The 12,352-nt window shown below is 47.6% G+C and overlaps 1 protein-coding gene across 2 annotated transcripts in view; it reads left to right on the top strand.

Moving 5' to 3' along the window:
* Positions 1-12,352, top strand: part of LOC144143039 (sterol O-acyltransferase 1) — a 130,473-nt gene that overhangs the window by 75,246 nt on the left and 42,875 nt on the right. For both annotated transcript variants that reach the window (XM_077674869.1, XM_077674862.1), the window contains exons 2-4: positions 6,485-6,578; positions 7,407-7,540; positions 8,576-8,632. In XM_077674869.1, coding sequence (XP_077530995.1) covers positions 6,525-6,578; positions 7,407-7,540; positions 8,576-8,632 — 245 coding nt within the window. In that variant the 5' untranslated portion in view covers positions 6,485-6,524. The remainder of the gene's footprint in view (positions 1-6,484; positions 6,579-7,406; positions 7,541-8,575; positions 8,633-12,352) is intronic.

Below are 12,352 nucleotides of genomic sequence, written 5' to 3'. Positions count from 1 at the left end.
AGTAGAATGTTATTGCTTGTCGTGGAGAAGCATTGCTTTACAAGAATTGCAATGGTTGCTGGCTAGTTGGTAAATGGTTTTTCAAAAACCAATTCCTGCGTGGCTGAAGGACGCAAGACAGGAGGGTACCCGAAACCTGTACTCAGCTTCACAACTGTATGCTGCCGTCGGTTTACAAGCTGCCACCTACGCTTGAAAAATCATGCGCACCTCCGTCTAACGACGATGATGGTTTATCGCAAAGCTCTATCGTATGCAAAGCTCTATGGTTGCCTTCTGGATTTAAACTTTGACTAGTTAAGCGTCGAATTTGACCAGCCCGCAGTTTGGTCTTTTGATCACAGCGTCTTTGACTTGGACCATTTCCCATTCGATTTCGCACGAAGAAAGCTTTGTGTTCAACCATCATAATCATTAGACGGAGGGCTAGATGATTTTGCTGTTTAATTTTGAACTCCCATGCCCCCTCTCCAAATCTAAACTTTTTTCCAGCGTGTCGGAAATGTGTCTGTGGTGGAGGACTCGGGCTCATGCACCCATATTTGAGGCAACTAATCGCGCGTTTTTGGTGTCTTCACAAGGCATTACACGATTTTTTTAGGTGCTCTGTAAAGTATACTTAAGCATTAAAAAACCCCGGCTGACGTTAACACTGCCACATTTTTTAACTATCGGTGCCAGCTTTTATTCTACGCGAATGGTAAAACGGGAAGGGGAGAAGGGATGGTTTGTAGCTTGGGCTGTTGAGTTGGTGAATAACTTTGGCTCTTGATAAAATGACCACCACAAACGTGGGAATTCCATTTCGGCTTTCAGGCTCCCATGCTGTCACAGTGTCGTTCACAAAAACCGAAGGTACAAAGCTCACGGTTACAGACAGTGTAAACTACCACAACATTTCTACGGCTACACGGTAATCCATCTCGTATGCAGGTGTCTTTCTATTTAAAGCACACGTATCGAGGTATTCCAGCGCTAAGGCTGGCGTGGAAACCGTAGTCATTGAAACCAGTGAAGATAATTTAAAGTGGTAGAAATGAATTCTAATATTGCTAATAGTTTTTTCCTACTCAGATCGCGCGGAGCCAGGCACAGAGCGCTGCAAAAAGCGCTCGTGTCAATGTAGCCCTTCCCCACCCTTACAAGCAGCCAATAAGTTTGCGTAGCCGTTAGTGCATTTAAGAAGAAAATAATACTAATAGTAGTTTTATTCGTACTCAGAACGGGTGGAGCCAAGCGCAGATCGCTGCAAAAAGCGCTCATGCCATTGCAGCCGATACCCAACTTTAGACGCGTCCGACAAGTTTACGTAGTCATCACTGCATCTAAGAACACAACACATCTGTTTAGACTTCGTTTCATCTCACATGTCTGCTCACAACGCCACCAAAACATACAAAGCACCGAAGCAAACACGTCAAAAAGAACGGGAGGCTGTGTAGTCCAATGCACCGGCTCATTCCACTGACGAGGAGAGCGCCGAGTGGTGGCGCCACCCGTCCAGCTGCCCAGCCCGTGGCAATAGGTTCTCCCTCTTCGCTGTAAGTGAATGGAGCGTTGTCGCAAATCCATTTGGCATGCAGCGGCCATTTTTCAAGCGAAGCTTCGTCGTTGCTGGCGTATGCCGAAACGCCTTGCGGCCGAGCCAACTTTATTCACGGGCTCTAATGGCGATGATGGTGGTGATTCCCTTGAAGTGTTTGACACGTACCCACGTGGGGGGATTGGCCAGAGATAGTGCTGACTGTGCCAGTGTTGGAGCATACATCGTCGTCGTCGCTCACATCATGCGACACCTCAGGTGCGGTCACTCGCTCTCATCGGGCAGTTCATCTTCTGGCGCGGCATGTGTAGGCCGCACGTGGTTCGCTCCGCGGAAGAGCGAGCAGCCATTGAAAACCGTAGACGTTTCCGATAATCGCAGAATAACGATCTACAATAACGTGCGCCAAACAGTTACATTAGGGTAAAGCTCAGCGAAATCAAAGAACTTCGTTTTGATCGATCGATGGTTTCATGTTTTCATTTGGGTCATTTCTTTTTTATTTTGGCCGAACTGTTTTCGTTTTGCGGTCATTGCGTTTCGATTTTGGTCGTTTTCGTTTTCACTGCGGTCAAGCTGAGCATGCATCTCTGTTTCCGGAGGGAAGGGGATATAACTTTTTTTATCCTACATTATAGTCGGGTCCAATCAAAGCCGTGCACTCTCAACATGCACAGCCAGGCCTAAAGAAAAGTTATCGGATTGGAAGAGGTTCAAACAAATGTACAAGACGCATCTATATGCCATTTCAAAATTTACCACTCCACAGACGTCACCGCTGATATTATTGATTCCGCACGATCCTCCATTCCTCGAGCTTCCGTTCAGATAGAGAACAAGACAACAGTGGAGCGGGGAATGTCGGAATGCACGCAAACAAGATAAAGCGTGGGGAATGTAAAGGGGGAGGGGGCAGCGTAGCGGGTATCCAACCAGTGAGATAACCTCATAGGTTTTGAACGAGCGAAAACTAAAGGTAGGCGCATTCGACGTATAGCGGAAACGGAAAGTTGAACATCCCTTGCTTATATAAAGACACACACACACTGTATGAAAAACAAGCTTACTCCAGGGACAAAACCCGAGCAGTCGCTCAATAATTAGCACGACCGGCGATACGCTGGAAGACCAAACTAATACCTTCGGCCAGCATTTTGAACACTTCTCCAGCTCTGCTCACTATACGACACAATTCTTCCACCCCAAAAACATTGCGGACCGTGAACCTCTGCGCAACAAGAAAACATCATTCGACATTTCCTCTAACACGACTTAATGTTGCGCTTTCAACCTCTGTGAAAACAGCCCAGGGGCGGATATCATAATGTACGAGATGATAAAATACTTACACGTGGACACACACTTGAAGCAGTCCTATGCCTTTTTACCCTGATACGGTAAATTGGACGGCTGCCAAAATAACGGAAAGCGGCAATCGTCATTCCTGAGCTAAAGCAAGGAAAAAGCCCGTGCCTACCTGGCAGTTATAGGCCAATAGCCCTTAAAAGCTGCTTGTGTAAGCTGCTGGAGAAAATGATCAACAGACGCGTTTACTGCATTTCTTGGAATTTCACCGTATTCGTGATGATTATCGGGCAGGCCTAATTTCGAACGCGCCTTTCCACAGACCACTTTGGGGCCTTCGAGTCTTACGCACAAGATGCATTTCGCCGAAAACAGTCTTGCGTGTTGGTTTTTTTTTTTTTTTTTTACTTTGACAAGGCATTCGATGAAACTTGATCACGCGGAATTTTACTAGACCTTCACTCGTTCGGAATGTGAGGAGACAAGTTAAATTTTATCAGAAGCTCTAAGCCACCGTACTTTCTGGGTTCCATTAGGTGGTTATTAGAAACATGTACACAAGAGCATGGCGTTCCTCAAGGAGGTGTTCTTAGTTGCATTTTTTTATCAAACCATTCTAGTAAAAATGCCTTGCAGCGCTCTCTGCCGTATTATGTGGATGACGTCCAGATGAATTTTTAATTTTTTGTCACCTAGTTATCTGCGAAAGGCAGGTCAAACCTATGATAAATAGGCTGCTAATTTAGCCAAACGAGAACGATTTATGTTCAACGCCGGCAACAGCATTTGCGCTGTATATTCAAAGCAGCGAGGCATCACATGGGACCCATGCGTTGCGCTTAATAGAATCAAGATTCCAGTGAGAAATGAACGCATTTTTAAAGTACTTCACTTGACAAACGGCTTACTTTGTCCCACATATCCAACTAAAAATGAAATGCACGCAAATCACTACACATTCTAAAAAAATATATCGCTAGTCCTGCGGCGCCGACACGACGTGCCTATGGAAAGTTGCACAGCTTTGCACAGCTTAAGAATGAGTTCAGCGGCGCAGCTTCCAGGCGGTATAAAGTAAAGTATCCGTAATTATGCTGTGTTGAAGTGGGCTGAAAAATGAGAGCAAGGACTACAGACTGCGATTATAAACACGATTAGATAAAAACAAAATTAGCTCGCTCTACGAAGCGAACCCGTACTTAGCGTGAACGTACTTTTCCTCATTTCTTTTTATCTATAGTTATCCTTTATCTAATCGTTTATTCTTGTCGCTATAGCGAAATTGGTCGTCATAGAAGTATGCCTGAGCAAGGGGACGCCTTGTGATGCTATCGCCTAATTATCCCCATTGCTGCGTTGTCCTTTCGTATTACATTGCGGGATCATCGCGAAATGTTTTCGTACTACCTTCAGAGGCGTTTACGTCACCTTGGGTTTTTTTTTTTCACTTCAGTTTACTTGCCTTTATTTATCTGCGCGTGGCGCCTCTTTCCTCTCTGTCTACCGACCTTTTCTTCCGTTTTGTTCAATCATTTCACCATTAATCGGTGGAGGGGCCGGCTGGAGGGGCCGGCTCGGCGCTACGGCCGGCGAACTCCCCCACAAATAAGTCTATCCAGCGCAAAAATAGGATGTGCGAAAAAGTTTTCGACACCTATTGACTGCATGGTGAAAGCTTTCACTGGGTATAACTACTAAATAACGGTGCATGCCTAAATCCAGACGTTCAATGAATAGCAGTCATAATGCATTCTGTTAAAAACGTGTAACTTTCATGTGGTTTCATAGAAAACTTTGAGGCACCATTAGTTCTGCAGTCTTTTTAATTTTTTATAGATGTTCTTTCGTAGCGAAGGATATATTGCCAACACAGAGATCTGCACTGAAAGCAGACTGATCAGCGAAACTCCTCGGACCTGCGCATTTATAGTGAAACTAAATGTTCCGAACTGCACACTCGAGACGCCCGGACACGCAGACGCCTGCCAAACCATGGGATACATGTTACTGGGCGTTACCTACTCCCCAGCAGTGCAACGACGAGCACCCACTGAGCAACGCTTAGCTGTGGTAGTTTGCCCCACAGAGCGCTCCGAAGCAGCCTATGCACAGCGCAGCAGTGAAAAGTGCTTCGGGACGCGGTGCAGTTTGCAGACCGATCTCCTCAAGGTTGCTCGAGCTTGCCACCCTCCTTGTCGCTCTTCTACGGTTCGGAGCAGCTGCAGGTCCGAACAGCGCTCGATGGGACTGGGAACGGCTGGCTGTTAAGGGCGACGCAGAGGTTCGGGTTACCCCTTTTGCGCACTGAAATTGTTCAGGTGTATCAAATTCGTTTCGCGTTACCCCTGGGAAAAGTGAACGGTCCTACACTGTTAGGCATATCCGAGAAATTGGCTTACTGGTTTGTTGCATGCAGAATGCATTAGTCCCTACAGACAACTGCGTACAAGAAGTGGCACGCGGCACACCGAAAAGAAACTTCAAGGGCGCCTGAGCAATTCTTATAATGGTTGGTAATGCAAAAGCATGAGTACCCAGTTGAACGTCTGAAACGCCTTCCATCCGCCTCACGTTGTCGATAGACTTCATAATCTTGCCGGTTGAGACGCTTTGTTTTGCGGTCTGCCTGAATGCCTTCGAATGGCTTCAATCTGTCTCGTACGAGTTGCGCCGCTACTTGCTCCTGCAGCAGTGTAATGGGGGAGCTACGACGATGGTGAATTTTGCTGCTTGCCTGTTCGGTCGTTCGGCTGCGTCCTTCCGTTGTCTCCATCTGGCGTGGACTGCCACCTCCCGCTACCACCGAGTTTGAGCTCGTGCTATGAAAAGTTTCTTGCTATGGAACGCACCCGAAGGAGTCGTTTTCCTGTTGCTTCACTCGACGGCCCATTTATTCCTTTCGCAAGAATAAAACGATCCTGCAAAGTCGCCTGAAATGAAACCTTCGATGACTGCGCACAAGAACTGCACTACGTTGACAGTCTGATTGCCGTGCTCTCGCTTTCTATTGCGTAAGATTGGCCATGTCGGCAAAAGTTGAACAGAAAAGGTGGGACGAACGGGAAGAGGAGCAGGGAGGCGGAGCACGATTGCAAGGGCAAGTGACTTATTACAGGGGCGAATCAACCGCATGCCGAAAGGGGTGGCGTCTAACCGAGGCGGCGGTGGGGGTGGCACTGCTGGCGCTGACTCCACGCCGCTGCCGCCCAGTTGCTGGGGGTGAAGTCAACTCGACACGGCAGTGGTGGCTCGTTACCTGGTGCACTATGCTCGGAAATGTTTGGACCCGTCGTGTCGGCGCTTAAACGTGTAGTTTTCTTCTTTAATACATGACGAGGCGCAGTTTCGTCTTCGACACCGGATGTCCCTTCGAAGCAGCTGATTGGCCTTGGCCAATCCCTCGGCCATTCCTCCACACATGCCGTAAGCGGGCACCAGATAAGTTGGCACCATTGTTTGAACAGGAACAATGCGCGCTTCATACGCCGTTCCACGTGTTGTCAGCGATTTTTTTCCGCGATAATCACCGATGAATACTTTCGTGGGTGCTAGAGCCAGCACAGCGTGATAGCGGTGATTAATTCGCAGCGCAGTACCCTGATTGTCCTTCATTTGGCGGCGTCTCATTTGTCGCAGGAGGCCGGACCGAGCGTAGCCCCTGTCGCTGACCGCTGCCATGGAGCCCAGCGGGTGTGCCGAGCAGCTTCTGAGCCTCAAGACCAGCGTCGAGGTATGTACGGGGCACTGCGGTGAACCATCAATCCCGCCAACAATGACCGGATCTTCTACAATATGTAGGATATACACTGCTCGAATCGTGCATGAAGGAGCTCACTAGTTCGGCAACAACGTCCTTTCAGTTTTTTTTTTTTTTTAGCCTGAAATATTTCACAGGGCGTATGCTTCGGGGCTCCCTTTATCGCGTCGGTGCTTTAAAAGCAAGGCCGAATAAATTTCCTTAGTCCGCGGCTGCCTTTTTTTTTCTTTTTTCGAACGATAGCGCCCCTTTATGCAGTATGTTGGGCCCACTGAAATTCGACTGGCCGGAGTGTTATACGGATGTCCACTTTGTTTCTGCAGTTTAACGCCTGTGCCTCGATATTGCGCGTGAATGTTGCTGGCTCGCATGTGGCGAATATTTAGTGGAACATTAAAGGGTGGGTGAAAACTATTTGTACCCGCCTACATGCAGGCATGTACAAGGGAAGCACCTCCACTTAATTCTACAACAGCTCAGAGCACAGGCGGATCACGGCTGACCCTTCGGGGTAGGGATGAACTTCAGGAGGATGGTGTTCCTTAGGGCTTGGCCTAAGTCGAGCTGAAAGGGGGGGAGGGGGGGGGGGGGGGGTCAGTGTATGGCCGCAACAAGACATATTCAGCAGGACAGTGATGTCGGGGGACATTTCACAGCAACGTGTCAACAACAAGCGTGTCCACAACAACTAACAAATGCTCGTTCTTGCAATGGCGAGTGGCTCGCGCTGCTACTTGTGCTAGCGCGTATTGTTACGAAGTGCATATGGTAACGTGTCGGGTCGCCCCATTGTGTGCGCAGAGGCTTCGGCGCAGCGTGAACGACGAGCTGGACAGCCTGAGTGCGGTGCTGGACACCCTTGCCAGGAAACAAAACGACCTGAATGGCGTCGCGCCTTTCAAGCACACCACCGAGGCACAGCTCCGCAAGAAGAGGTGCGTCTCGGCTGCGCCTGTGGCACTCGTTAAATTGGGGAGGTTGCTCAAGTGTGTTTGGAAGGCAGTGTGCCTTGTACATGCGCCCTTGCTGTGCCACAAGGTATCCGTTCGAAATATGGGAAAAACTGCTCACGGTATCGCCGATCTAAGGCTTGCGACCTCACTCACCTAGTATTTCGTATGACCGACAGCCGTTGATTGACACAACTAAACGCGCCACATCATTAGAATGTCCATAAATTGAAGTCCTTCGATCGCGGCAAGCAGAAACGTTCCATACTTGCAAGCTAGACCTGCAGAAGTGAAACAACAGGACGAATGTCTCGCGGATATTATCACGCGTGGAGAAAATGGAGAGACCATTTTACGACGTCAAATTCAGTTTTCCGCAGCGGGCAAATGCTTTTGTGTACGTGTAATTGGGGAATGGTAGCCTAGCTAGGCAGATTACTTGATAGGGATGCGCGGTAATGTTTGCAACTCGTGTGGGCACAAACGACGTGTTGAACCCTCAAGTGAAGTGTGCGACACCGCAGTTCCCAGCGTGCTCGATTTCTGCACGCCATTTCTCATTCAGATGTTGTGGAGGCTTAATGGACGACCGCACTACAGCCGCCAAAGAAGCTAAAGTGGACTTAGTGCGCTCTAACTTGAGTGACTGTAGAGTGCATCATGTGCTTGCTCCTGCGCTCTTTTTGTCGATGTCGATGGTGATTGGGACGAGGGAGGGAGGGAGAAAGGTTTAATCAATGTTGGAGAGGTTTGCCCCACTATCGGCGGGGGCTGCTACTTTGGGTAGAGGTGAGTATAGCGAGACGAAAAAAAGAAAAGGGGAAATAATCGAGGTAAAAGATAACGAATAAGAGGGAGCATCAAATAAATCAAAATTGGAGCGGCGAAAATGACGTCAACTTAAAAACTCAAGACCTGCTCTGCGCGGCGTTGTCATTAGCATTTGTTTGTGGCCGGATGCAATGCTGCGAACGAAAAAAGAAATAATCTTGTCCGATTTTCTCTCGATTCTATCTCTAGCACCCACACCCAGGACCTTCCAGAAAAGATCTTCGCCATCCGAGAGTCTCGCATTGTGTAAGTGCTGCAATGATTTCTCGTCACATCCATTACTCGTTCTTGGAATGAAGAATGGAGTTTTGAGTCGGTTATTGAGCCCACATTATCACCCGCCAAGAGTGCGCGCTGGTAATTTTAAGCGTATACTGCTAAGCGTACGCACCGCCAATTTTCTGACATGACATCGATTAACGAGTCATCGATAACGAGCCTCAAGTAGCGGTATTTTTGGCGTTCACACACTTGCAGATGGCGCAAGGGGCTTGCTTGTGTGCCACATCGAAATTCTAGTTTCACGTAGCTCCCGCGAGCAACTCTTATGTTAAAATATTGGTAGTTTGCTAAGCAAGTTTAGAAGCTGCTGGATGCTGCAGAGTTCGGCACCGCTGCAAATCATGCAGTAAGTCTGAAAATTTCCATATATTTTCAGTCAAAATAGCCATCTTTTTTTTTTTGTTTCGCCAGTTACAGCTTTTATCAGAATGCATTTTTCGTGACAATAAAGAAGCATTCCCGCATTCTTTTTTTTTTTTTTGCGTATTCTAATTTTGCAGAGGCTGCCGATAGGTTCTGCGTTCAGCTAGGTTATTTGAAGAACAGGACACAATGACACAGGGTACCAAATTGGACAGCGCTGTCTTCTCTTCTATGTCCTGTGTCAAGTGTGTTGTGCTTCAACGCTACCTGAACATCAATTAGCCCATCAGTCTATACCCATCAGCTAGCTTTGTTCGTGAGGCCCTCATTTCTGATTTATTGAGAGGTACAGGAAGCAGCGGGTTTTTTAATGCCAATGTACCGCCCGGGTACCGGTAAACTGCAAACAACCATACCCGCCACGGCGGCTCAGTGGCTAAGGCGTTCTGGTGCTGAGCACGAAGACGCGGGTTCGATTCCCAGTCGCGGCGGCCGCTTTTCTGATGGAGGCGGAAAGCAAAAACGGCCGTGTGTACGAGATTTCGGTGCACAATAAAGATCCCCAGGTGGTCAAAATCAATCCGGAGCGCTCCACTGCGGCGCGCCTCATCGCCTGCGTTGCGTCGGCACGTTAAACCCTACAATCAATCAATGCAAACAACCATGACGGTGGTCTCGTCGAATACATCAAATGTCGTCTGTCGTTTTGCGTCGTGCTGGTTTTAATGTTTAAAATGCCTATGGTGGCGTTCTCGCTGCGAAACCAGCAAATACGGCGTTAAGTACGTGGATCAGATATGTATCACCGTACGCGATACATTTCCCTTTGTCCAGATGCACACGGGCTTACTTGTTATCATGATATTACCGAAAACTGCTGAAGCTATATAGCAGGGCTCATTTCTTTGGCATAGGAAAACGATTCACGGCCTCATTTTCTGCGCCATGGTAATTGGCCACTATAAGCCATCACACATTCTGCAGAGGCTGGTAACACTTGTTGGAAAGGTAACGAAAGAGGTACTTGCAAACTCGTCCCGGAATTTTCGTTCAGTTCGGCACCGAGGCTTCTATAAATTTCTAAGCTATTTCGGCTTCCCTTTAAAATGCTCGGAATGAAGTCGTCTCTTCGAGGTAATTAATTTGGAATGGCTGCTGCGCTTTGTGTAGTGGGACTACAAACGTAAAGCGGGTCTTTTAGGAAAGAATATTATAGGTGGCGCGTTTCCTTAGACGAGAAATTACGCTGCGAGATCGCCTGAAATCACTTAGCGAAACGGCGTAATTGCTCCCGACGGAGAAATTCGGGTGAGCACCTGCAAGCGAATCCGTGGGTTTCTCCAGTATAGTTTCGCTCTGTAAATGTCTTTCCAAACGAACGTGACCACTGAAATGTGTTCGGGGTGATCTCGTGTGCCCGTGTCGTGTGTCCTGCTGTGCTGATGGGCAACGGGTTGGCGCGTCGGCCTATGTCGCTGTTGCAAGGAACACTGGCGTGAATCGCTCGACGTCTTACTAAGGCGAAAACTGCAGAAAACTCGGGAGGATATACTTGGTTTTCTTTGGAGACGTTTGCGTGTCCCTACTCTGCAGCTGGTTGGCTAAAATAATCAGCGCAGAGATAAACGCGGACTACGGACGCGATTGTCCAAGCATCTGGCACCACGACAGTGCGTGTTTTCAGCCCTGCCTAGCAGGCAGTGTGGGAGGGAGATGAGGGCTCTACTTCCGATGACAAAGGTCAAGTTCGATTGCTGTTACACTGTAACTTGGTGGCGAGCTTGGTGTCGAAACGAGTGCCCGCAGCCAACTGGAGCGCTCGATACGTGGCGTCAGTTGCGTAGGCGCGCCCATTTCACATAGCGCTTCATCGCATTTCGGCCCGCGAATTTCATTCGCATCGTGCATAGATGAACAAATCGGCGATTCGCTCATTAACGGTAATATCTTTCCCATTGTTACGCCTATTCGGGATGAAACATAGGTACCTGGCCAACATCGGTTTGGCACTAAATACGGGCATGAAATACATCTACAGGTTGAAAAGCATAGAAACCCTGTTTCAAGCTTCAGCACGCATATATACACACACAAAGGCATCTTTGATGGCTGGCACTTCACAACGCGGTGTGGCAACTCTTATCGGCGTGGTCAAGCGTATTTCGACAGGTTGCGGACGTATCGACGGATAAGGCTGCATGCCTTTTCTAAACACAATGGCTCCATGACACGATCTCTCCGTCGTTTTTCTTGAAGCCGGTATGCGTGGTCTTGAAGGCTCTTGAAAACGCAGGGAAGCACCGCGCGTCACCTGATCGGGGCGAACGTTCAGTTGTGGTCAGTGTTGTACACGTTCCTCTAAAACAGGAACGAAAGCTCGTCCCTCGTTCCTTCCCAGTTTTGAAAAGAGTTCCCGTTACAAGTTCCTTTAATGCGAAAGGAACGCGTTCCAGTTACACTTCGAACATTGGAACGTGTCGTTACATTAACGTTACATTTGAATTTGTTAATTAAAATATAGTGTCAGATAATCCTGAGGCGAAATGAAGTGAGCAATTTAAAAATCGCGTCGAACTACGTATATCATACGAATATTTATTTACACAGTAGCCACAGCGCCTGAGATATAAAAAAAATTACAGAAAATGGCGAACAGGGTTACGCCCTGCATTTCCTCAAATTCTGCAATAATGCAAATTTCGCGGAAGTTCCACCTGTAATCGTTATACTAGCGTAAATGGAAGTAATCGGTTGCACAGAATTTTTAAAAGCTAAAATACAAGAAAAATAAAAAAAATACGGGAAATGGCCAACCGTGCAACGCCCTTAGTTTTCACGAAATGCAGTTTGAGCGCAAGTAACACCTGTAATCGTTATAATAGCGTAAGTGAACATAATTTGTCGGACAGGACTATGAAAAACCAAATAATCTGGCTGTAAGGAACTCACACTCAAGGCAAGCGTCATATGAATGCTGCGCATTAGTAGACAGTTCTCTGAATTTCTGCCGATTCTTTCTAACACAACCCTTTTACAAGCGAATTCCCGGACCTTAAACTTATGATCTAATCGGGAGATCTGAGGTTCGAGTATGTGCTGTTCACGCCGCAGACCAGTGGTTGAATGGTAAATTGAATGAAAAAATTTTAAGCGAAGTTTTATACGGCGGCTTTGTAGAAGTTCCCATCCCGGTGCATCCTTCATTCGTGTCGCATAGTCCTGTACAAGACAGTCGTCCTCAAACAGTCTCGTATTAGATAGAACTCAATCGGTAATATCATTAATAAAAATCAAACAGCAGAGGACCTAATACGGACCCTC

The sequence above is a fragment of the Haemaphysalis longicornis genome, unplaced genomic scaffold (assembly GCF_048455015.1).
Source record: "Haemaphysalis longicornis isolate Haplotype H1 unplaced genomic scaffold, Haemaphysalis longicornis Haplotype H1 scaffold_1, whole genome shotgun sequence".
NCBI lineage: Eukaryota > Metazoa > Arthropoda > Arachnida > Ixodida > Ixodidae > Haemaphysalis > Haemaphysalis longicornis.
The sequence above is the reverse complement of the archived record's forward strand: the minus strand, read 5'-3'. Positions and strand labels throughout refer to the sequence as shown.